General features: G+C 40.3%; 1 protein-coding gene and 1 long non-coding RNA gene across 4 annotated transcripts in view; both read right to left on the bottom strand.

Annotated features, from left to right (window-relative positions):
- Positions 1 to 27,450, bottom strand: part of LOC118426742 (tetratricopeptide repeat protein 28-like) — a 57,128-nt gene that overhangs the window by 9,575 nt on the left and 20,103 nt on the right. The window contains exons 1-8 of one of the 3 annotated variants that reach the window (XM_035836296.1): positions 19,210 to 20,387; positions 12,531 to 12,678; positions 10,619 to 10,761; positions 6,693 to 6,822; positions 4,286 to 4,416; positions 1,666 to 3,763; positions 1,114 to 1,281; positions 539 to 704 (exon numbers count right to left, since the gene is read on the bottom strand). In XM_035836296.1, coding sequence (XP_035692189.1) covers positions 539 to 704; positions 1,114 to 1,281; positions 1,666 to 3,763; positions 4,286 to 4,416; positions 6,693 to 6,822; positions 10,619 to 10,761; positions 12,531 to 12,678; positions 19,210 to 19,242 — 3,017 coding nt within the window. In that variant the 5' untranslated portion in view covers positions 19,243 to 20,387. Of the gene's footprint in view, positions 1 to 538; positions 705 to 1,113; positions 1,282 to 1,665; positions 3,764 to 4,285; positions 4,417 to 6,692; positions 6,823 to 10,618; positions 10,762 to 12,530; positions 12,679 to 16,361; positions 16,488 to 19,209; positions 20,388 to 27,450 lie in introns of those variants that run through there. The other 2 variants (XM_035836295.1, XM_035836294.1) reach the window with 2 other exon arrangements.
- LOC118426744 lies at positions 8,323 to 9,908 on the bottom strand. Its single transcript, XR_004832452.1, has 2 exons — positions 9,783 to 9,908; positions 8,323 to 9,721 (listed from the first exon to the last, which is right to left on the bottom strand). It is a non-coding gene; the product is annotated as an uncharacterized LOC118426744 (long non-coding RNA).

Raw genomic sequence — 27,450 nt, forward strand, 5'->3', positions numbered from 1 at the left:
GCTGAATAAACAGCTGTTATATGTTCCAGTCATATAATAGATTCTAAGTAAAGGTTATCATAAGGATAGTCTTTGTAAATCAAAACACCCATTCCTCCTTCTCAAGTGACAGATCACCATCTCCCCACCTGTATCTGATCCTGGCCTCGTCCTCCCTCCTGCCCAGCTGTTCTGCGATGCCCAACCCCTATTAGATAGTCTAACCAGTTTAACTCAAATATACCTCAATATGTCTTACAAGGGATTTCGCTAGCCCTTCAAACCCAAACACCCTATCCTCCTCCTACCCAAGTGACAGATCAACATCCCTCGGATAAAACATTAAATGGAGGTCCCGTGTTTGAGGAGAGCCACACCCCAGGCATGTTAAAGAACCCACCACAAATGCGATGGTATGGTGTGCGATGGTCCAAACCCTTCAGTCTAGATTCAATTGGTGATATTCTCTACAAATCACCCAGACTCCAGGAAGAATAGTGACATATCAGTCACTAATGGAAATCTGTATCAAACTAAACCAAACCAAACATCTCCCCACCTGTATCTGATTCTGGCCTCGTCCTCCCTCCTGCCCAGCTGTTCTGCGATGCCCAGCCCCTGCTGCAGGTACGTGATGGCCTGCGAGTAGTTCCCCAGGGCGTGGTGCGTGCGCCCCAGGCTGCCGTACGCCAGGCACTTCGCAACTTGGTCGTTCATCTGAGCAGCTGGGGTGGAAGAAAGAGATGGAGACATTCAGAAACTAATCTGGTATTGAGGACAGTACAATCACATCACAGTGTAAACTGCAGAATTTTTAAACTAGTGGCACCTCGTATATTCAAGGATGAACTGAACTGAACAATGTCAATTAAATGTAGGACTTTAATTTGCATTACTAACACTTTGTACGTGTAGCTGAGTACATCAATTTAGAGAAATACATTTAGTTGTACCCTAACAGTCTTTTGTAGAAGCAATTACTTTGTACCTTGTTGCAATTCTAAAGCACAAAAAGTTAGAGGCCCCAAATCATATTTTGATAGGATGGAAGGAAGGAACATCTGTAGCAAAACATTCAAGGAGCTCATTATGATAAAAGAAATATGATCAAGCATTAGAATAACTTTTACATACCAATGCTTAGATGTTGCTCCTGGAAGAAGATGGCCTTCTGGAAGTTGCCCAGTGATTCATGGGTAACTCCCAGGTTGCCATAGGCACGACCTTGGCAGGCTGGGTTGTCGTTCTCCTCAGCGATCTCAAGGTCAAGCTGATGGAACTCCAGAGCCTTCTCAAACTCACCTGGAGGGAACAGGTGGAGATCATGGTCAGAGCTGAAGCTACACACTTAATGACTGGACTTCAACAGGGTATACGGAAATCTGATTGCTGACTTTATGGGATGATTTTAGTGACAATGTGAAGCATACTAATATTTGACCAAATGTGGGTCAGAGAAACAAACCTATAGCTATGGATTTAGTTAGTAGTTTTATAGCATGTTTTCATTTGGTGAATTACAAGAAAATCAAGAGTCACAGTGTTAAGGTCATAACATGGCAGACATTGCACTCTACCATGAAGAAAAGAGTTCTTACAATCTATAAACAAGAGTGCATCTTAATCTAGACACTGCCTGTAACATGCACTGTATGGTTCACAATATGTCAAAGGAACAACACTCACCCATTTGCTGGTAGACTCCACCCAGTCCACATGCAGCATCAGCCTGCAGGTTCTTGTTGCCCATTTGTTTGGCCATCTCCAGCTGGTGCTCCAAGCACGATATCGCCTGCTCAAAGTTACCCAGGGTGCTGTGCAGGCACCCCAGTTCACCGTACGCAGACCCCATGGCCTTGGCATTGTTCAGTTCGTGTGCCACGACGAGCCTTTTCTCAAAACACACCAGGGCCTGCTGTAGGTTCCCCATGGACCTGTGGGCATTCCCCAGCCCCCTGTAAGCTCGGTCCTGATCAAACAGGCTGTTGGAGTTCAGAGCGACGGTCAGATGTTGCTCGTGATGCTTCACGGCATCTTCATAATCACCTAGAGCCTCGTAACAGTCTCCTAAATTACCGTACGCCCTCCCGCGGTCGAGAATGGCGCTGTGGCCGTTCACCTGCTCCAGGGTTGCGAGCTGCTCCTCGAAATAGCCGATGGCAGCTTCAAACAAGCCCATGTTCATCTTGGTGATTCCTAGGTTACCGTACGCCTGAGCTTCAACGGCACTGTCTTTTAGATCCTTCGCACGCGCGAGCTGTTCTTCGTAGCAGCCGAGCGCCGTTGTGTACTTCCCGAGGGAGGTGTGGACGGCACCGAGGTGCCCGTGTGCCTTACACTCCCCCTTCACGTCCCCTATCTCCTGACACAGGTTCAGCTCCTGTGTGTGGAAGTTCAAGGCTTTATCATACTTCCTCAACAGTCTGTGAGCAGCACCCATGGCTGCGTAGGCACTAGCCTCCAGGGACTTATTCCTAACCTCTTTGGCCAGCACTAACTGCTGTTCATAGAATTTCACGGCACCTTCAGTGTCCTGTTTGGCCATCAAGGCATCTCCAATGTTTCCCAGCGCTCTGAATTTCCCTTGGACGTTTTTCAGCACGTGTGCTATGGACAGGAAATATTTCTGGCACTCGAGGGCATTTTCTACATTTCCCAGCGCCTTGTGAGCAAGACCAAGATTACAGTAGGCCTTGGCCATCGCAACCTTGTCCTGCATGTCCTTGGCAAGAGCCAGGTCCAGGTCATAGTAGTGCACGGCTTCCTTGTAGTTCCCTAGCTTGTAGTGAGCATACCCGAGGTTATGGCAAGCTTTTCCCTCCCCCTCAATATCCTGTATCTCCTGTGTAATGATAAGATATTTGTCGTAGTATGGCACGGCCTGACTGAACTCCCCCCTTGTACTGTGGTAGTTTCCCAGGTTGCTCAGCGCGCGAGCCTCGCTTGCTTTGTCCTTTATTTCCTGCGAAATGTTCAGGTGACTGTGATAATGCTGCAAGGCTTTGTCCTCTGCGTTTAGCGCCTGATAGGCTACTGCCAAGTTTCCGTGCGTGCTAGCCTCGGAGGCACGGTCGTTGACCGCTTTCGCGATGGTCAACTCCTGAAGGTGGTACTTGACCCCTTGCTCCTGGTGACCTAAGGCACTGTAGGCATTTCCCATGTTGCCGAATGCCCTGCCTTGCCCAGCACGGTCGTTGCACTCAGATGCTATGGCAAGATGGGCCTTGTGGAGTTTCAACGCGGTGTCAAACTCTCCCTTCAGCTGATAGATGATCCCCAGGTTTGAACAAGCCCTCCCCTCTGCCTGCTTGTCCTTTGTACTCAACGCAATGTTCAACTGTTGCTCGTGGCAATGCTTGGCACGGTCGTGGTCGCCCATGCACCGAGCAGCATGCCCAAGTCCAGCATACGCTCTGGCCTCAAACGACTTCTCCTCAATTTCCGCTGCTATTTCCAGCACACGGTTGTGATGCGTCATTGCCTGGTCAAAGTTCCTTTTGTAGTGATACGAACTCCCAAGGTTACTGTATGCTCTCGCCTCCTCTTCTTTGTTCTGACACTCCTTCGCAATCTCCAAGTGCTGCTTGTGACATTCAATGCCATTGTCAAAGTCCCCCATCGCGAGGTACACGGTTCCCATGTTGCCTGTCTCCCGCGCTTCGAACAGTTTGTCGTTTATTTGTTTGGCAAGGACGACACACTGCTTGTGGCTGGCCAGGGCATTCGGGAAGTCTCCGACAGAGGTGTAGACGTGGCCCAGGCTGCTGAGAGCTTTGGCTGCAACCTGTATCAATGAGAAAGTACAAGTTTGTCAATGCACTATTATTTGCAACAGTTTGAGACCACACAAAAACATCATTTACCATTATCTGCAAAAAGGGCAGGACTAAAAGACCTACCAAAAGTGTTTTTCATAAAAGAATGTACTGAACTGCTGACTTGCAGGAATTTACTGACTTCAACCTTGCACACTTGGGTCGGAATGTACAATGTGTATATGAAAAGGCATGCAAACAATATTGCAAGATAGGCATATCAAGAATCAAATCCTTCTTTGTTGATGTGAAAACTAGGTGCAGTTAATCAAAAATAGATGAGAGTGCCTGTCTGCTCCCTAGCCATAGAATGACTATCCAAATGGTGTTTTTCTTTGGAAACATGCTGTTACAGTAGTGAACAATTATAGCTTTATGATCTAAAGACGATTACTAAAATAGGCTGTAGAGCTCTAGATAGTACTACAGTTCAGTGACTAAGCAATCGTTCACAGCTGCCAGGTCTGCTAATGACAAAGAAGCAAACCCACCTCTCTGTCCTTCTCCTTCATAGCCAGCACCAGCTGCATGCGATGGTGAGCCAGGCTCTCCTTGTAGCAGCCCTTGGAGTAGTAGGCCGACCCCAGGTTACCCTGCACCCTGCATTCTCCCTGGGGGTCACCTGGGATAGCACACAAGAGACAAAATGTCAGATTTACAAACCAAGGATTCAATATCACAACATTTGTGTAATTGTTGCAGGTTAATATCAGAATGTTACTGTAAATTTATTCACTATTGTGGTGGTTTTTCTATGTGGGTGGAGAAAAAGCAAAGTTTTTGCAGTGTTTTTATTTTTTCAGTATAATAATAGTAGTCATACAATGGATACAAATTTGCAGTGTCATAAATTTGTTGTCACAGTGGACAGGCCACTACAAAAAAAAACACAAAAATGGACCAGCATGAAAGTCCTTAAAAGATTCACAGTACTTTTACCTTCTAATTTGTACAACTGGAATATACATTTTGTATAGCATCCTAATTGTTACATTCAAATCATATCAAAAATGTAGCATTTTTTGACAAAGCATGAAATTGTAAATGCTAGAGGGACATTCTCACATTTCACCTGCACCTATAAATAGAATCATATGACTTGATCACTGAGTTAGGCAGAAATACCTTCCTACCACAGCATCAATGTCTACAGACATCCTTAGACTATGAGAGACATAACTATGAGAAGAAAAATAAACAACCCATTCCAAAATGTCTAGCTCTTCATAAAAGAGCTCTTGACAGCAAGCAGAAGCACAGACAAAAGGTTAGGTAAATAGCCATCATCTTGCTCAAGGCTGTAGTAAATGCGGCAGATGTCAAACAATGGACAATGGGGATTACCAAGGCTGACTTAAGAGAACTTCCTCACTTAGTGCTACACACAAAGACAACAATTCTTGAGCCTACAAAATCTGAGGAGCATATTGTGAAGACTTGAGTTTCATCGTTCAGGAAAATACAAGACATATTTGTACGTACATTTATGAATGGTAAGGGAAAAAAGTAAGGTATGGTTTACTTATTGACTTGCAGTGCACTTAAATTGACCTTGACAATAAAGTCTTCATCTACCTGTAGAGAAAAGGGGTTATGTAAGATGTCACCAAGCTCTCAGTCATCTACTTACAACAACTTGGACAAGAGGAATGTCAAACACTGGACTTCCACTAAAAGCTTGTTGTCTTTGGAGGAACTTTGTCATCTCCTCTGAGGGCCACTTTGGGTCAGTGCTCGGTTTTTGGATGTCAACCAAATTCAGGAAAACAACCTCACCGTGTGTTTTATTGGGCAGGGAGAAATGGCTGGAAATGGTGCTTTTTATACAGTCAAAACTTTGGCTGGTACTACAACTACAGACTGCTAAATGACCTGATCAAATGAAATCATTCAAACAAGAATTATTCATGTTTGAAATGTTTTTGCTTGCTATCTTTAGCTACATTGTGTATGTAGTGTGTATACACTCCCTATGTAGGGCTATATATAGCACCTCTACTACTTTGTACAGAAATTTTATTATGATTTGTAAAAGTATAAATATTTTCATTCCAATTTTGACTCAATACTGTGACATACAGAAGAGGTGCAAACATTTACGCAATCATATCCTTGCTGGCCCTGAACCCCTACATGATGCGTCATACATCTATAGACAACCTGAGGTTCGGGCATACCAACATTGCCGTCAGCATGACAAGTGTGGCATGGTCAGCCTGCAGTGAAAGGTGGGGTAAGGCAGCGTCTGGTAACCGTACACCACAAACATGCCCCTGCATGGGATAACTAGATTTGAGACTGGGGTAAGCACTGATGGGGCATGAAATAGTGTCATGTACAACCCATTTGTTCGCATATCAAGTTTACAGTAGAGCAGAGTTTCCATAGGGCACTGCTTATGCATTCTCACACTGAGTAATCCAGAGTACACAAGCTTTATTGGAAACAAGTTCAAATCAATAAATCTGTAAATTCTTAGAGTTCTTAAGACTTAGTCCTTTCTTGTGTGTTTCAAGTTAATCACCAACCTAAGACCTTACATTGGATTACATGTAAATATAAACAGGAAGAATACTCCCGGATAATAATTGGGATTTTCTACATTCCTATTTTTAGACTTGAAAGTCCTCTGGTATAAACATATTGTAACTGACACTAAAAAAAGCACTCTGAATGCAGCAATGTGTATATATACTGCAGTATGCAAAGAAGCTGCTAGAGGGTGTAAGATTCAACAACTTGTATCCAGGACTGAAGTCTACATACATTATTTAGGAAATGCTGCTACAAGGAAATCCATGAATAACTTTTTCAGCTGGACTGTTTGTGAACAAAGAGAAAAACATCTCTAGTTAGAAAGGAAGCTGCTAGGTGGCTTACACATCCAGCCAGACTTACCGAGTGACTTGGCGACAGTTAGGTCCTGCTGCATGTAAGCGATGGCCTTCTCTGTGTTCCCCAGTAACCAGTGTGCTGTGGACAGGGCCGAGAACACTGACCCTTTCAGCTTCAGGCTGCACGTCCCCACCTGGACAGGGTAGGAGGAGAAATACACATTGAGGATGCATTTTTCCATTGGGATCAAAGGTACCTGCTATAGTCGGCACCACATATGGTACGGCTCTGTACATATTGACTGTACCTCCTGGTACAAATGTCTGATTAAAGAAGGAGTAAACAGAAATCAGTAAGACCTTATATGAGAAACTGTTCCTTCAATAGTTTTAAAGGGAATTTCAGTATTTTGGAGGGACCTTGTAAGTATACATTGTACATCTATAGATTATTAAGATTTACCCCCTTGAAATTCATGTTAATCATTAACACGTAAATACTTCTTAACAATGCCTTTAGATGGGTGAACGTCAAACATACATGTCTTTTGAGTAGTTTATTTTGAAGTGATAGAATACTGCTAAAAACAAGTAACATGCATTGGCATAATACCGGTCATAAGCCTTATACTGGTCGATTAAAAATAGTGGAACTTAAAGAGATCTACACATGCAACAATAGTTATTTCTGAGGTATGCACACTTCAGACATCTAGGTATCCAATACATAATTTACAAAGCATCGATAACAATGCATTCGAAGACAACAAGGCCAAAAGTTTTCAGGTCATTTTCGGGGCAGGCGAGCTCGTCGTGGGACAAACACATTGTCACGTTCATCGCCAGATTTGTAGATAATAATCACATGTGCTCACGGCACAAGACGAGCATGATTCAACAGCAATCTTGAATTTCTTTTGGTGACCTACAACTCGTGTAAAAGTGTGAGGAACCGTTGCATTATCGCCCGGATCTACGGCTGAATGGGTCAAATTGAACGTACGCCGACATTTTCCCGCCATTTTTAATGCTACGGCCAGCAGTAAAGTTTTACGTCATAGCGGTTGTGACGGACCAAAATTAAATGAAAATTCTTGTCAGTATACGCCCATTTTCTCATGACTTTTTGTATGCTCATGCAGATTTTTGTTTTGTGCAACTACTAACAGGAAAGAAAGGAACAACAGAGGATGTATAAAGGTACATAGCGGCAGTTAATTGTGCCGTGTTTCGTTCGGCCGGTATAGTGCACCCCCTTCCATCCACGCGCCCGTTCTCCATGCAATTCCGCGGTGTGTTCCAATTACGATATTATGTTTTTAGCAGGACCAGAGAGACAAAATAATTTACACAGAAGAAGTGGCAAAGGTAAGCTGTAACAGCAACATGTAACTGGAGAAAATGATGCGTTGATCATTTGCCAAATTAGCATTGCTTGAGAAATTGCAGTAAACCGACCGGTATTATGCCAATGGATGTTACATGACCGCATGGTCGGATTTTCCCACAACTCTTTTGCCTTCAGGCCACATATGCTTGGATTCCTGATCTCTTAAGCTCTTGATTATAGAATAACAGTTCTCGCAAAGGTATTCAGACAGGAACATTTGAACAATTTGGAAGTTTCTACAACATGTGCAAAACTTAAGTAGTGTTTGAATACAACATGTCAAAGCATTAAAGTTTGTATTTCACATGTACAGTGAAACTTGTATAAGCGACCACGTCCGTAAGACGACCATCGGCCTATTACGACCGCTTTTGGCCGGTCCCGATTTTCCTCCCCATAGACACAAGCATTAAGCAACGTGGCCAAAGCGACCACTTGTCTTCTGTGACCGCGACCACCCCGAATCCGGTCCGCCCGCGACCGAAATGTTGCCGAAGACGACCGCGTCATTTTCAAGTGTGTAGCGGCCTCGATTTTTGATGATATCTGGCGGGAAATCCGCTAAAATCGGCTTGTGTTTTGGCGAAGAAAACTTGCCGAAACGACTGCGTCATTTTCAAGACAGTAGAAACTGTCGATATTTGATGATAACTCGCAAGAAATATCGCTAAAATTGGCTTGTGTTTTGACAACTAAAATGTTACCGAAACCACTGCGTTATTTTCAAGGGTATAACAACATCGATTTTTTATCATAACTGCTGGGAAATTACGGCAAAATCTGTGTGTTTTGGTTCTGTTATCGCGCCGAGCCAAAATCAAACATGGCGCCCAAGAGGTCAAACGATGTCATTGGGAAAGTCCACTGAAGTGTAGGTAGAAATGTTGCGTGCGTTGTTATTGTACTCTACATTTAAACCGTACTAAATGCAAATTTATTTTCATAAAACTTGTTTGAAGTAAAGGTAACAGATATAAGATATCTTTATGACTTTATAACACGTTTTATCAGAGAATAAAAGGTGTATGTGTGTCTTTTTGAGAAACTGCTCACCCTTGCTTCTAGTGAAGCGTCCATTTGTCAACATCTTCATGATTAGAAGCGTCGGTGGGGTTAAACTTGTTTTTCTCGGCAAATTTTCGCCTTCTAGGCAGCGTTGAGACTTTAAGACCCGCGCCAGAAGAGAAACAAACTCACCCACATTATTTTCATGGGTAACAGCGTTGAAATGAACCATTTATTTTTCTGCCGTGCTGCCGATTTGAAAGAAGGTTCCCGTCTTGTCGGGCATGTGTGCGCATGCTTTTTGTTATGGCGGTAAGCTCCCCAACTTATTTCTGGCCCGTTGGCTGTGATTCACAAAGTAAAAAGATAGGCAATTAGCGTTGTTAACACGAAAATCGCATTTCAAAACGCTCGTGGGGCGTCGGGTTCTCCACTGAAAACAGCGATGTTTTTGTAGCAATATGGACCATTGTCTTGACGGTGTCGCCCATTCACAAGTTTTTGACAGACAATGCCGGCGGGAAAAATGACGCTGCTCCTGCTACAAAAAGCTACGAAAATGTGAAAGAATAGCCCTAAATTTTGAAAACGTTTCAATTTTACATGAGTTGGTATAACAATACTATATGAATCATACAGATAGACAGTTCAACAGTGATAATATTATCACGTGCAAATGTACAGGTTCGTGGAATTAACTTAATTCCATGATTTCAAAGTTAATGGTCTTTAAAATAGGCTATTTTAAAGACCATTAACTTTGAAATCATTGTGTCTGTCCTATCTTGTCACTTTTTCTTTCTTTGCACAAGAAGACCACGTGTCTAAAACGACCACTTTGCACTGGTCCCCAGGGTGGTCTTCTTAGACAAGTTTCACTGTATTAGATTTCCATACAGTTAAAAATACATACATGACAGGGTTGGAATAGTTTTCTAATATTTACTTGTCCTATCGGGCAAGCACATAAAAGATTTACTTGCCCAAACCAATTTTTCACTTGACCGAAATTGAAATGTCACTTTTAAATGCATTTTCACTTCCAGAAATTATTGCCTCTGTTTATATATGTTGACCATTGTTTGATGTCATGACTGTAAAAAGTAACCCGATCAGGCAAGTAGGGTAGGTCAGGCAAGTAGGGTAGGTCATGCACTTGCCCGATCAGCACTTTCACTTGCCCTGGACAATCTGACTATTGGACTTGTCCAACCCTGCATGACTATATATTATAGTTAATATAAGAACATTTAAGAAAAGTTGGTTTATGATTTCTTCACTTCTATAGAAACCACTGGATACAAACCAATTTAATTTGTTGGTTCACAGATTTAAAAAAAAGACAAAAAATATGCTTAACTAGAAAAACATTATTAAAACAAAGCCTGAGGACCAGGTGTATGCCTTGGTGCACTCAGGTTTATGGAGCGGACATGGTCATAATCAAGTTTCCTCCTTGCCGATTGCATTTACGATGTCTGCTTGCTATACTTTCACTTTAAAAATCCATGAACCAACAAACTTAATTGGTGTGGCCTGAATAAAAAATACGTGTAAAATAAAACAATTATATCTGAGAAAAGTTGATGTCTGACCTTGAGAGCACACTCAAGGACAACCAGAGATGCAGAGTGGAACCCTGCAGCCAGCAGCTCCTGACCAATCACGGAGATGATAACAAACGGGCTCTTGTCCAGCTTCATCTTTTGTAACTGCCGATAGGTCGGTTCCAATTTTTCTGCAACAGAAGAAGGGAGATTTTAAACTTTACAAACCAATCAGAGACAAGCTTGAATGCTGACAACCAATCACAATTGAGTCAAAAACAGGTAAGAGATAAGTTTATGCTCAAGATAGCCAATTTATCTTGTTCATGGCAATATCTTCAACAAAGACTATACTGATGACTAGTCGAATCAGAGCAATGGACCATTTATCATCTAGGCTCACTTCTAACATAACTGTCCGTGAAGACAACTTGCATCAGATTCTGTATCTGTACAGTATCTGTATAGCCTGTAAAACTGCCCTTCGGCATAACACACACCAGCTTCTAGGCACATGGGGCAACTATAGCTGGTTTTAGTACAATGCATGATTACACTGTATGCTACAAATTTTTGCAATCATAAATCTTCTCTATGGCAACTGGAAGAACTTTGGCATTGGCAACTTAAAAATCACCACACAAATCCACACGAAATGAAGTATCCAGTACTCTAAGATGTGAAACGTGTGACCTTCATCAAATTTGCCCAATTGATTTTCGTGTAATGCTTCAAAACTCGCCCAGCGATTACTGACAGATTTGGTGTTTACAGAAAGTTTAATTGTCCTGGAATATTTCAAACAGATCAATCTTTTATCATTCAGCAAACACAGCTGCTGTCTATCCAGAAAATGTGGCACCTAAATGTATTGATATTGATATAAGTGAACTGATATCAGCTTAGCAACATGTAGGGTACATTGATATTGTTTTTCTAGTAGTAATAGCTAAATCCTGGAGGCTTTTTTGGCTGATGGTTTATTTTTTTAGAGCTAGATAGAAGAAAAGCTGAATTGCATTTTTGTTGCTAAGATGTATGAGATACTTAGTCAAAACAAAATGCATGAATTAAAATTTTCCAACCAGAACTCATTTCACAAACCCTTTACCAAATATACAAACCAGAGCAGTTGATTAGTGTAATGAAACTAAAATGCACAACAAGGTACATGCCCTATATTGTAAATCTATTTACTTTTGCGGTTAACACTATTCAGTAGTACAGTAGTACATCTTTGCAGCTTCATGATTTCATGGTAAGAGGTCATAGCAAAAACTGCAATAGGAAAAACACTGCAAACATTTACCAATTTACGGTACTTTGCAAAGACTGGGAGATATTAGATGGCAAATTTTGTCGATGTTTGCATTGTTTCAATCATAATTAAAACTTAAAGCCTACACATACACGGAGCTGACATATCTGACCCATGGAACAATGTCGAAGCGTTGTAATCATATCAAGGACATTTTTGGATGGTGTTGTGTAACCACGGACAACATGTACTAACAAGAAAGGTCACTCGGATAACAAACAAGAGTTTGCCTAACCCCCCACCACCAAGTAAAGGGCAAACATTGACAAATCTAAGTAATTAAAATGCAAAATGAGTTGATAGGTGAGAAAAACAACCAGCTATCCACAGCAATTCTACATTCTCATAGGAATGCATCACACTTCTTTTATGTACATTGCAAATTCAATTACTTTTGAATTAGCACTAAAAATCCAGACGAAATATTTACTGTTATAATATATGGCAACATTAACTAGTAAGCAGAAAATAAGACGTATTTAGTGTATAGAACATTTGCAAACAGTGACTTGTTCAATACTACATCTTTTTCAAACTTAAGAACTATCGTATCATATTGTTTTGTGGTACCTGTGGTAAGTCCATCACAAAATAAACAAAAGTTATGAACTTGTTTCTCGGGCAGTAAAAAAGCAACCTTACCTCTGATTGGTGACTTCATGGCGGCTTCAACCATGCCTGCCCGTAGCTGCAGGCTCTTGGGGTCCTGAGCCAAGCCAGACGCAAACGCAGCCAGCGCCTCTGCATGCTGTCCCTTGCACTGGAGAGCCACACCTTGGCGGAAGTAAGCCTGAAGAAGGCAAGAAGAAGGAACTCTGATTAAGACACTAATAAATAACAACAAGTTACAGTTTAGAGTTAGCTTTTAGACTAGAGTAGACATATTCTATGCTGTTCAACACCACATGTTTGTTTGTTATGTTGACTGCAATTAGCCCTAGGGCAAGAATTTCCAATAAACTATGATAATAAAGTATCACAATATATATGTATATCATACAAAAGGAATAAGAAGTGAAATGACCTGATCTTGTGTAAGCCTAAAGACCTTAAGAAAAATTAGAGAATGATTATGTTATCCTTTTGAAGTATCATACAAAGGTGTGACCTCAAACAGAAATGTAAGGATTAAGTGTGACAAGTCTTTTTAAAGTAACATAACCACTGTTTGCATGTCTATAAGTCAAGTCTGTTATACTGTGAAGGGTGGTTGAGCTGGTTAATACAGAATCTGTGTTCAGCACATAGGTAGGTAGATGTTTTATATCTAGAGCAATGTTTAGACGTTTCATATCTAAAATATAGTCAAGGTGCAGTTATACTATGTGATCATTGTATGGATTACAAAATGGAATTGAAAATGAGAGGCCAAGAAAATTTTATGACCCTATTCATTTCAAACAAAATGCAAAATCATATTACTAGTACATGAACATGTGCGCAGAATGTACAAGGGTTGAAATTGACTGTGAACCCATGATGGCTTGTCTTTACAAATATTTATGGTACCAAAGGTAATAAACATCATATATGGATTATGTATTAGGACTTTCAACTTTCAAATTCGTCATAAATGTGGGTGGATGTGGGTGTGAACTGCCAGGGAGCTTATACGCACTAACGGAAGCCGACAAAGTACAGTAAGGACCCAATTTAAGTTTCAGTATGTCATCCATATGTCCTGTCAGTATACTTAAGATTTGTACTACTAACACAAAGGTTAAAGACTGCTAATCCTAAAAAGTAACATTGACACTGCAAACACTAGCTATTATATGCCAACATTGCATCATGAATTAAATGTTTCAATTTGCCTGTCTGTGGCCAAGATATTAGCCTCGCTGCCCAGTGCCCATGCACAGTGTATTGTTTTGTTACATTTACTTACAACCTGAATAAAGACACAAATGTTTCAATCTAGCAAGTTCTTATATTGATTCTTTCCTATTGACAATAATGGTACAACAAAACATTGTACCTTCTGATAAAAAATTTATATATTGACTCGCAATGTACATGTTAAGTACATGTTAGACATGTGTGCATAGAGTAAGAAAAACAATATCAAAGATTTGTTAAAAGCGCTTTTGTTTTCCTATCTTCTGATATTTGTTAGATGACATCTGATGACATTTAATTAAATAAACCCATTAGAAAAGTAGTGCACTTGAAACACCCCAAATCCAAATGTCAACTACAGTACGAAGGATGTAAAAAGTGTCTGTGTTACTAGAAACAAAAGAATTACAGCAGAGACCTGAATCTGTCTATGATTTCCGATCTGTATGCAAGACAATGGTGATGTACCTTGTACCTGTGTAATCTAGCCATGTGATAAACCTTGCTATCAAAGACATGGGTGTAAAAAAACAAGATATTTGAGTGGGCAGGTATGTTTTCTGTCTAAGCTTTATCATCCTAACTTCCCAAGTTGCCAACACAACTTTCCTTTGATACCATGTGATCCCCACGTAATACAGACAATCTCTTGTCTATCTTTTATATTCCATCACTAGTAACATCAATACCAGCCATTAACATAGCACGATTAGCCAGGCTGCATCAAAACACGGACATTTAAGTGTTTATGTGACAGTTCTGATCCTAGGATACCTAGTGCTGAACTATGGGAAATAGCTCCCTCGTTAATGAGTTGCGTGTTGTGTTAACTGCTGCGTATCTTTACAGTGGCACCAAAGCACAAACTACTGCCTTATCTTGAGTTGACAGGAGATAAGGTTTCGCCATGAGAAACGTCACTTTGTGTGGACGCCCTGAGATGGGGCAACCTCTTCATCAAGCTTACAAGTCTGGAGAATGGTCTAAACTTTCAATTGGTAATCTATTCTGTGGTGCATGGTCATATGGCACAACTCTTCTTATCTACCTTCTACACTTGAAACCTACTGTCAATATATGCAAATCATATACTATTAGATGATTGCCAAAGGTGTAATAAAAGTTATCTCTTTCATGTATTAGCAGTTGAACATTTGCTTCAATATCAACATGAAGGATGGAATGGATTGAATGCAAACCAAGGCAAAATGGTCTTGAGTAAAAGACTTGATATAAGTGGAGAGATAATGTGGATGATAGTTTTCACTGTGATACGATTGTTAGGAACAAATGTAGGACACAGTTGTTATGATAGCAATAAGTACAGCCAAGTATGGCACACTTGAGGGTCTGTCTTATCTGCCACACCTGCTTATAACACCGCCATGTCACCCTATTTTTAAGGAACTCAAAAACCCTGTTTTGTCACGATCGGCCATCGCTCATTCTTCAGGGATTAACACCAGCGAGATAAGTCACTTGGACTCCGTTTGAGTGCTCTTGAGTGCCACAAGTATATGACAAGCGGGCGGCCGCGAGGGCAGCATTCCTGCGCTACTATTGTCCCAGCATGACCCATTTGCCATACTGTTGTACCAACAGCCCCTGCTACAAACACAGCCAGCTTGGAGACGAAACATCTTCGCAGAACTCACAGAAACCGTTAGTTCACTAACAGGTGTACCTTTGTTCGGAAAATACTAGTGACTACAAAAATGGCTACCATCCACAAGTACATATAACATGATGTAGTCTATTCCATTACCACAGTGTGTCTGAAAATGTTCTTGTCAACATGTTGCAATATGAAACGTTTGTCACAAGATAACCATATGGAAGCTGAACTAACTTCAGTGCCTTGCAGTGCGTATATATAAGGGAGGTGGAACGGTTGGTTATACTAACTTATAGTCACAAGAGCAAACAAAAAACAAAGACTATCTGCTCAGGAAAAGCTAACAAATTAGCCGGAGTGCGACAACACTCAGGTGTGCAGAGCTAATGCGATAAATTCCAACAGGTGGGAAACAATGATGGCGATTTGGGAATGATAAAAGCACAGTGAAGGTGCTGTTCTCGGTATCAGGGTAGGGAAGAGGTTAATCAGAGCATCTATGTGGTGTTGCCAAGGTGCCACAGGTGTCTACAATGTACCTGTGTCTTAGTGATGTTTTGTTAAAGGAATTTGTAATCCACAAGTGACCACAAATGAATGAATGAAGGTATTTCATTCCACTAGTTAAACGCTGTATACTCTAGAGTTAGATACTCTCAAAGAGGGATGGATTGGAGACTTGCTAGGTATCCTTTACAGGGTATTAGCATTGTACTACTTGCCATTTGTACCAAATACATGCCAGCATTAACAAGCTATACAACTGCACTCATCCAATGCTTCTATAAAGAAGCCATAGAGACATCTCTCAAAGAGGAATGGATTGCAGACTTCCTTGGTATATTTTACAGGATATTGGTTACTGCAAGCTAATAGTAGTGTACTTACTCAACACAAATAAAAATATGAAGAAGTTAGTGAACTGTACTGATCCAGTCCTTTGAATGTTGTGTGAAGAACCCATGGAGACATCAATGTTCATTTCAATTCTGTAGTAAACTTAAGAGAGTCCTCCTTACCTCCTTATCTGACATGTAATAAGGGTGAACAGTCCCATAGCTGGCCATGGTGAGATGTACACCCCAGGAAACCGTGCGACCCCTTGGGGGGTTCCGAGGATATTTGCCGGGCACGTCGGCCAGGCGCTACGCTAATAGCAACTGTATCGCGAGCAGTCATCTACATACTGTGTCTACACAAGGTGGACAAACATTGGGGAGGGTCACACGCAGACAAACAACCCAGCAACGTCACCTGATGGGCTATTACACATTCATATTTCATGATGTTATACACGTTAAACCTCATACAGGAATTCTCGGTATGGAGCAAACACTCGTTCTTTGCCATCGAAAGATAAGGTATGGCTGTGCGGTTTTATGGATCATGATGGGATCAAGAATTGTCATATAACAATACTCATTTAGTCATTATGGTGGACTGACTATTTCAAGTGCAGTTTAAGTAAGGCCACTCCATAGAATTATTGTACTTCATTGTGTGACAAAACAAATAAAGATTCAAGACAAAGAATGCTAAAAGCCAGGTGTCAGCTTATACATGTATGTACATCAAAGTTACATTTTACCTCATGGATGTTTTTATAGATGATAACTTAGTATGCTAAGATGCCTGCATCAAAAAATTATTTTCTTTCATTTTGTTCTTCTTAAGAAATCACAGAAGACATCAACTTTGCATTATCTGAGGATAAGTTTTCTATACAGCAAACATACGTGGCCATCAAAGTACCCAAAAGGTCAGCTACAAAGATACGAGGCATAAGTTTACAAGTTTACCACCTTGCTTTTACTTCGATTTACACAAGTTTGTGGTAGTAGTTACCACAACTTACATCCTTCAACAACAAAGGTCAAAATGTCTGCTTTGCCATCTCCAAGGACAACCATAACTTACGTTTTCCATGCAGGTCATGCAATAGAAAATTTTCAAGGAAAACTCACAGCGCCATTTGATTCTAAATTTCAACATATTTGGTACTTTGCATCAAAGCTCACACTGTCACTCAGTCACTTCATATGCAATAATACAGGAAAGACCAGGCTCAATGTTACCATAAATGCAGATTTTCGGGGTGGTTTTATGTTTGTGGTCTTGCGTTGGCAATTTTTCCATGGCAGTAAGAGACTACAGTGAATGGTGCTACCGCGAACTGAAAACCATCGTGAACAGTCTTTTTCCCACTACCGCAAAATCAAATCCCCGCAAACTTAAGCATTTAAGTATATGCTTAATCTTTATTGCATCATAATTATACCATCCTGGAAAAATGCCATGTAACAATGCCTATCACTCCCACTTCAATTATCACACCTAATCCCAGCTTATGTTTATCCATTGTCAAACACCGTGTTGACGCATCCTGATAGATAATCCTCTTAGCGGCCATTAGTCCTCCACCCCTGATCCCGCCCCCATTAAAAACAGCTCATGGGCAAACAGTGAGCAATTTGTGAGAAACCCCCATTCCTGCAATAGCACATCCATCCCAAAGATAAATCATTCTCCCTACGTTTGCTGTTACAAGGTGGACCAAACCATTTAGTACACAGGGGTGATCAGGTCGAGATAAAACTTAATGCTAATCCCTACCACTCAGGGATAATCCTTTTTAATGGACTGTTAAACTGCCCAACAACCATAGGTAAGCCAATCGTCATCTGTTACCATAGCAACGACCACCACAGTAATCCTTTCAAGAAACTACCAATAAACAGGAACAAACAGTTCATTTAGTGGTACAGGTAAATAAAGCCTACACCTTACCGAACTTTATAAATCATTATAGAGGATTTTTCACACACATTATTCCACATTGACACAATCCTGAGTATGGAGCAATAAAACAGTTAAAGCTTTTGAAAAAAAGTATAACCTCTCCTAAAAAAGCTTAAATGAACTACAAGACTTTTTTTAACCTTTGATCAATGACACGAAAAATAAAAGAAACCCCTGAGTCAGCGAATTGAAGCCATTCCATGTGAAAAATAAAAGGTTATTACAGCTAGGTGGAGAAATATAACTTATTACAACTAGCAGCTGGCAAGATATCTATTCCAATATTTGAAAATTTTGATTTTCATCATATCAATGCAAAACTAACTCAGGGACTTCTAGCAAAGTTTGTCCCAACAGTGTGGTGAGTCATGCTTCAGTGCTTGTTGTTTTCTTCTTGTACAAAGAAAAACTGTCAGTGTTGAGTTTTGAGAACCTTTTGACTTTTTCCATCAGGCAATGACAGCATCACGGATGAGACAGCATCACAAGAATAATGCTACATTTAAGTGATTGATCCCTATATACAAAAGCTGCCTCAATCACAAATCCCCTGATAAAGGAGAAATCCAATTACTTAAGCCTACTTGACAAATATTGTGACATGTCCCTCACCATACAGCGCACGTGTATTATTCCTATTGTTTGAACACACAGAAGATTCTGTCAAAGTTGACACTGAGGGATATGACAACTCCACCAGGTCAATATGTAACATCATCCAACGTTATCTTTAATGTTGTCTAAATGTTAGAAACATTATCTACAATCAAATGATCTGGAAAATATCAAATTCCCGATCATCTATTTCATCATATCATAACGCATCATTAACCTAATGTTATTTTCAATGTGAATGAATTGTAAATATCAAATGTAATCAGGTAGGCCTGGACACTGTCAATTTTTATATCATTAACATTCTAAGCTAAATTTTTTTTACATCGTACTTTGTCATATTAAAGATACATATTGGCCACCAGCTACGGGACAGAGTGAGTGAAAGATACTGCTCCTAAGAATAAAGCTGATTTGATATCCTGTATCTAATGAAGTATCCTGTACCCTTACCTGTGTTGTCTGACTTGGCCGCCATTTCAGCATTTCTGCTGGACAGTAACAACTTTCTCCCGCCTCGACTAGTCAGTATGACAATATTGTTCCTGTTCACACATTTTTATCCTGCCAGTCCCCTATTTAGCAGGCAATTTGGACAGTTCCAGACGTAATGCACGTTCGTTCGGTAATCCAACATTGCGTAGGTACACTCCCAAGAGCAGAATTACCATCTGATTTCCCAAGCCACATCAACTAACAAAAGCTTCCCTCTCCATTTGCAATTCTATACTTTTTTCAGTCAGCATTCTTCAAACGACTATGCGTCAATGCATTTCTGTTCCACATCCTTTGTTGGGGTACTCGCAACTACTGTGTCTGTAATAAAAGAAGACTTGTTCATCAAACTCCTGGTCCGTGAAGAAAGCATATGCTGTAGAAAAGCTGAGAAATATGCTGCTTTTTCTTAGAAATAAAGTTTACTGCTTGTCCTATAAGTGTGACATTGCGGCTAACAATCCAAAACATGCCATGTCCAAGTCAAAGCTGTCCTGACATACTTTGCCTTTGTTGAGAATACCTGATGGCTTAAACCTCGTGTTGTCCAGTTGTTACTCCGCTGTGTTATTGGAAATCCATACAGCACACAGTATCACACAGGGCTGCTTCATTTCTTTAAGTCCAAAAATCAATTTCTGATAATTGTCGAGTAATTGTACACTATCGCTGAGTTCGAAAAGAATAGAGGGGCGGAAATTGGATACATTCTCCACATACTCGGCAATTAACATGGGATGGATTTGATTTTCTATTTGAACTGCTTTGTCCAGATATCATTGTTCCAAACAATCTATCCAGACATGTAATCCTCCATTCTAATAATCCAGATTGTCCTCAACTCTGTTGCCCGTGAGTCTGAGTGATATTCGTCAGTCTCCGCCTTTTCCAAGTGGAAGTTTACACAACAGGGTCAGCTTTGGTACATGATCCGTAATGCTCTCCAACCCACAGCTTTGATTCAAAAGACTTCCATGAAATCCTGTCCTTGTTCTTCTTTTGATGACTGGGTTGTTCCTTTGCTTCCGTAGACTTGTGGCAAGCTCCATTGCATACTATGGCTTTTGAAGCAAAGATTTTTCAGTCTTCATTCTGCAGTATGACCAAAGTCTTCTTGACAATGCTTGATCTGGCCCCAGGTTTATATTGCACATCATCCTCCTGTTCCAAGTTCTGGAAGACGTAGCTGCCTCAGACCTCGCAGTCTGCTCCAGTCTGTTGCTCCGAATTCAGGTAGACTGGACTCCTGTTTTGTATTCACAAAGATGTTTCCATACAACTTCAAACCCGAGAGGAATGACACAGTAATTGCCTTCACGCACACTGAATCATTAAACTAATTTACGGCCTCTCTGTCAGAAACACTTCTTGCGAGTCCCGCAAGACCATAGCTCTTTCCGCACGTTCTTAAAATGGTGCTTGCTCCATCCAACGTGACAGAGGCGACAACATACAGCAGAGCGGTGTCCCTACCACGCTGGACTGCACGGCGTAGAGTGACACCCTAATTCCCTGTATCTTCACCACACAGCCCCAGCCACCTGATATTGTAGACAGGGAGTTTCTCCTCTGTGGTTTCAGGTAACAGGAAGGTGAGCCGAATGTTTGATTACGGTCCTGTGGGAATCAGCGTAATTGTATGCAGACCTCACATGTACAGCAGCAGTGCATGGTTGGATTGGATAATCTGGCTAAATCGTCACACATCAGAAAATTTTATGGGCTAGATTATGTATCCAAAGTAATAAGAGATAACAAACATATCTTTAAGTGTGCAAAACATCTTGCTAAATTTATGGAAAACATTTTATAATTCTTTGAAACTATGAATGTCTAGAAAATGAGTAACAAAAGAGAGAACAAAAGTGAATTTACCTTCTACACATGACCTTCACATTGATGATAATGGAGAAAAAACTTAATCAGCATCATTTTGCAATAAAGGATAAATGGAATGCTAATGTACAGACATTTATAACTATGCCTGGCAGCAACTTGGCTGTTACAAATCCGTATTGGACCATTAACATTCACTGCTTGTAATCGCTACATGTATTAAGCACATTTGGTGTGCCCAGAATACATCAATTATTTGATGCACTGATTTGAGCAATGTTCAGATTTCAGTTCCAGTGCATACAACTAATCTTGTTTGAACAGAATTACTCAAAAATGACTCTATATGTATTTCATATTTCAAGTTGCCACTATGCATGCTGCATGAGAAGTTGAATGAGAAACCTTCTAGGAAAGTGTGTCCTACCAGTAAATGGTGAAATTAAGACCGGACTAATAACAAATGTTGGAACATCACAACAAACAAAACCAAGCATGCATATCAAGAAAGCATGTAAAGCTTTCGGCATCTTTCTAATCTTTGAACTAAACAATTTCAGCACTTTCTCTGCATTTTAGCAAGTTTGTTGATTCTATCAAACCGTGCATAACACTTGAACGCTATCAACAAGAAAACCTGTTAGCATTAACCAACAACAGTCTCCAACTATACATTTTCCACAAATAAAGTTTCTCACATAGCTCAAATTTTCAGACCACCCTCCTTGCCTGTTCCCTACACTGATCACTGATCACATCTGCACCAATACTACTGATGTCACATTCAAAAGCCAAGCTGTGCACTGAAAACACAACCTGTTTCCCAGAGAGACTTCAAACACACGGAATCTTCAGAGATCCAATACAAATCTACGCTGGTGTTGCAAAAAAGGTCCCGCAGAAAGTTGAGGTAATCTGAAATGGCCGAAGGTACAGTATTTCTGTCAACAGGATGCACACACTGACTGGTGGTTGTCACTTGGATGGATTTCTGTTTACTTTTCCGACGACTTCTAAGGCAGGATAAGGGACAATGGGTGACTGAATCTGGCTGTACACATTCCTACCTGATGGGCTGGAAAAAGGCCCTACCCACCATACAGTGTTACTTTTCAGTCCTCTCTCTGTTTCTCTTGTAATTTATAACATCCAACTGTTGTAATTTCTACGAAACATGTATCTAAAAATGTTTATAACATCCAACTGTTGTAATTTCTACGAAACATGTATCTAAAAATGTGTCTAAGCAAATATCAAGATTTGATCGCTAATAAGATTAGATTATGTTTTATAAGATAAGCAATCATCAATGCTAATACCGGTAATGTCATTGTAGCTTGAACTAAAAATGGTTTATAAGAACTCCAATGTGCCTCCTTTTGCCTCCATACACATGTAAATAGAAAACTCACAGAAGACATTTCCACTGGAGGTAATACTTTAAGTTCTAAAAATATCAGGATTTAACACACACTGTTTGGAAGGGTGGAAAATTTTCACATTCATGTTTGTGACAAATTCCTGAGAAAAAAAAACTTTGGGTGGCCTATCAAAAAGTCTAAGGACAAAAGTGGAACAACTATCAACATGTAATGAAGAAACACCTGAGATGATACTAGTACCTGTCCAGGTGAGATACGGACAGGTAAGACTACCAGAATGCAGGTAATCCTGACACACTCCTCAGCTCTGGTCCACTGACCACACCTCACATGTAAGAGTGACTCTGGGAGATCTGCACTCTCAAATTTCACATAACAAAAACAACACAAGATAGCAAGGTGAACCCTTTCTTTACTACTGCTGAATCATAATTTATTTTACGAGAACCCTAGTAGACAATTCTTTTAAACTAGCAAGACATGAACAACCACACTTTATGATATTTCAGATATGGTTCAAGTAATAACAGTGGGCTAGTTCAATATAATGGCTAAACCTGGAAGACAAAGAACTTGAAGGTATTCCAAAACCTATTTTAAAAGAAATCTGGAGAGTGATTGCCTCTTGCTAAATGTTTTTCAAAAACAGTTTGGAAACTTAACTCAAACCTTTTCTGGTACAAAAAGCAACCAAACAAAGTTAGGAATTAATGCTGTGACTCGTAGTATATTTATGAGCATCTACTGAGGGCACTTTTTATCGCCTTGTATTTCTGTGACGGGTAAAAGGCAGACACAACCCTCCACTGTTGGCATGGATCAACATAGATGACAGGCAGTTAACACCAGAATAGAACACTCCAGAGTCATGCTGTACTGTGCAGTATGGTCCACTTGTTTCAAATCCTCCTTACTCGACTGGAGATGCGTGTTGACAGTTCAGGAGGTTTTGTTTGGTTCTTCTCAGACACAAGCTTTCTAAACTAAAGGCCAGGCAACTATGACTTAAAATGCGTAAAAAATTTATAAAGAAACGTATCAAAGTATGATATCCTGCTGGGCTATTCGGTACTGAACTTCTAATTGATGTTCATCATCAGAGAAAGTAGCTACATTTTTTGACAGGATGAACAATACTTGATATAAGATTTATATAAAAAATGTCTAACATTTTGCCCTTGGTACTGAAGTGATTTCCTAAGCAACTGTGTAAGTAATAAACATCTAGCACATCATGCCCCATTAGGTTCTTCCTGCAATCAAATTTCCAACTGAGCGATCAAAGTTCCTGCCGTCCTAAATCATGTTGGAGGGAACCATCAAATTTTGCAACAGGGAAGCTAAAAACATTTACTCTACAGCTTGGGGGGGGGGGACACCCTACAGTAATTCTCTTTCTTTCCAACCTCAGGACTAATGCATCCAGCCACAGTAAGTGCAGGTGCAGCCTAAAATTACCTGTGTAACAGCCTCCACGTCAAACAGAACTACAGCCTACACGTAGCATTACCAACTATCGATCTTCCCTAACACCTTTGATAGCCGCGGCTATGATGACCATGAATCACCAGTTTAACTGCTACCTGCTGCGGCTATTACCACTGATCAAAAGGCAGGGGGGAAAACCAAGCAAGCCTGGCAAACAGCTTGAAAGAGACCTTTACAGTCTCTGGAGTTCTATATACCCTGGACTGCATTTTACTGCTTGGGACAGACACAAATTTCCATCACTCCGCCCCCTCGAGGAAGAAAAATGAATACCACATGACATTTATCATCAGGTTGTCAAAATGTAATAAGATAAAATGCCACAGAATCTACATGTAGCCATTTGAAATTATGGGAAATTACATTTCAAAGGGTCAATAGGTCAAATTTTACTGCCCTGGAACTACCTAATTTCCTCTGCCTTCATGATTGACAAGGAGTTATGCTCCGCCAAACAAATAAGAAAATTTAAATAAAGCCGATTGACATCTTATCACAAGCATAGCCAGATGTGAACCATCATATCAGCATTAAATCTGCAAAATCCAATCTGCCTTGCAGTTCAAGTTTCCCCTTCTACACTACAATTTCACTCTGGCTTTAATTTTGGTGGCATCAATGTCTGGCAAATGGCCAATAAAAGATTGAGACCACCACAGGGCTATCCTCAGACATTCTGAGCAATTAGTGATGCTGTAGGTCTGAGTAAGGTGAAACTTGGCCCCAAACTTGCAACTTTGTATGAAATAAAGAAAAATTACTAGTAGATAAACTTGAAAAATTACAACGACAGTACTGAGATTGTGACAAGATGGTGCAGCGCCAATATTTTATTGCCTAGGAAGAGCCCTGACACCAAGTTGATATATACCACCATTGTCTCTTTGATAGGACACCAATGCCAGATGTAGGTCTCCTGTAGTAAATCCTGTAGTTGTGCAATAAGTACACTGTTCACCTGACACAAGGCAACACTGTGGTGGTCTGCAGGGAACATAATCCCCAGGCATGAGGCAGGACACGCTAATCTTCACTGCTGTCATCACCGCTACCAAACAAGACAGCTTACCACACCATTGGTGCAGGAATGTTAGACCTATACTATTACTATCACCAGAACTATCCTTCTGTTTTTACTTAGGTGGGCTTCGTTACATTTTACATCTCAAAACCTGCTGACAAGTCTCGTACACAACAAAAGATTTAACATAACAAGACTCCTTACTAGACCATTGGTGCAGGAATGTTAGACCTATACTATCACCAATACTATCCTTCTGTTTTTACTTAGGTGGGCATCGTTGCATGTTACATCTCAAAACCTGCTGACAAGTATGGGATACAACAAAAGATGAATCGTAACTGCAACGCGGTAAAATTTCGAAAGTGGAATTTTCGATTTCAATTTACAGGTACATAACTACAGCACATCGGTAAGAAAAATAAAGGAAGTTTCCTGTCTATCTTACGGAAAACATTGGCTAAACCATGCACTGCTGCTGATATTACCTGTTCTAACACAGCCTAAATCTTCCAACAACAAGTCATCCTCTTCTTCAGCACATCACAGGCGCACCATTGTCTTCAAAAAGGGGGAGACTTCCGGGCAGATTTTCTTTAAGAAATCCACAACTCAGGGAGGACTTAGGAAAGAAATAGCCCACTTCTTGCCTTCAAATATCGCGAAATATCTTGACAAGCAATCAAGACTCCATCTGTGAATCCACTTCTTTGGCTTCCGGCTTGATATCCTCCTTAGCCAGGGAAATCTGTGACTTCGCTCATGGTCCTTAACGTGATAAGAACTGCAAACAAGTCCAACTACTGACCTCTCACACTTCGGCAGTAAAGCAAAGTCATAACACGGTGTTGGTCTCCAAGCGGCAGTGAAATGCAAGGGTTCCTATCGATCAGTAAAGGAGTCCTCATTCCAACAGCTTTGATGCCTCTGTTATAATACTGCCTTTCACTGCCTGGCCCTGTGACCCCTCACCTCCCCTACTAGGAAGTAGAATATGCCAATAGGACTGGGTGCAGTATGGAAATGCACATTGGAGGGTCCAATGGGGAGGGCAATGCCAGGAAGGCAAGTTTCTTTCTTATGGTCTCTTGCAAGGTACTAGTGCATTAGTGCAAGTTCCAAACTATGCATTCCAGAATATTTTACAAATTAAGTAAAAAGAAAGAAAGTTTCATTAGAAAGATACTTTTATTCCAATAAAAGTATCTTTTTATAATTCATGCTGACTACAACTTGAAATGAAACTTCACTTATTGTATTTTTTGGTGAAAATTTTTACAAGTCAGTCCATATTTATCATTCATCATTTTCAACCATAACCGGCAGAGTGCCTACTTCCAAAAAGGGTCTTTGAGTCCAAAGTGAAAAGTCTGAAAGGTCAGTAGTAGAAAACCCCTTACATAGCCCCAAGAAAGGCTGGACTAGTTTCCATGGTAATCAACACAATACAGTCATGCATCTTCCATTTCCAGTTCTTTGAATGAAGAAAAAGCTGGGTACAAGAGAAATGTCTGTGTTAGTACCAGGAGGTGCAGGTCACAGGGCTAAGTGACAGTCATGGGACTCAATCTTGCTGGCTAAATACTTCAACAATTCAGGTAAATAACAGCACATCGGTATGAAAAATAAAGGAAGTTTCCTCACATTATCTGGAAAAGAAATCATGAAGGATACTTTTTGAATGGCATAACTGAAAGTTACTGATAGCTTTTATTTTTTACATTGTCTATGCATATGTTACTGGACAGGTTTGGGTATAGTGCCATATCATTTGTTACTGTGAATACAACATATGACCATGAAAAGGCTAGAAATGGTGCATTAATCCTAGAGGGCAATGATCACTCCAGCATAAAACTTGTATGATGATACGGAAGTGGATTTTACACCCAATGAGTTTATAGTCTTTCTCAAGGGACAGATACAACAGCAACAATCTTGAACGTGACATCTTGCTTCATTACTCATTCTTCTATAAGAAATAATGAAAAAACTTCAAAGATCTTCACTTTTACTATTTCTAATGAATACTGCATCCTTATTCTTTTGTCATTTACTGTTATCCAGTTTTCAGGTAAATAATCTAATGGCAAATGAACAAATACATTTAATATTTGCCAATGAACAAGAAGTTAATACATCAAAAATTAATCTACTGTTCCAAGGGTTACGTGCAAGTTTTCAATTCACTACAATCTCTAAAGCTGGGATTTAATGTACCGTATGAAGCAGTAAAAGGAATAATTCATAAGAGTAGTAAAGTCCTTGTTATAACTTTCTTCCATGCATTGCAACAGTGTACTACAAAACATTAATAATTCAACCAAAGTGAACAATTTTTATGGTTACATCTTGGAATAAAAGTGTCAAAAGACTCGAACATGGCTTTAATGGTCCAAGGCTTTTACGAAATGATTTTCCTACACTTCAAAGAGCATAGATATTGGTAATCAGATGACATATTGTCATCTC

This window comes from Branchiostoma floridae, chromosome 11, assembly GCF_000003815.2.
Source record: "Branchiostoma floridae strain S238N-H82 chromosome 11, Bfl_VNyyK, whole genome shotgun sequence".
Taxonomy (NCBI): domain Eukaryota; kingdom Metazoa; phylum Chordata; class Leptocardii; order Amphioxiformes; family Branchiostomatidae; genus Branchiostoma; species Branchiostoma floridae.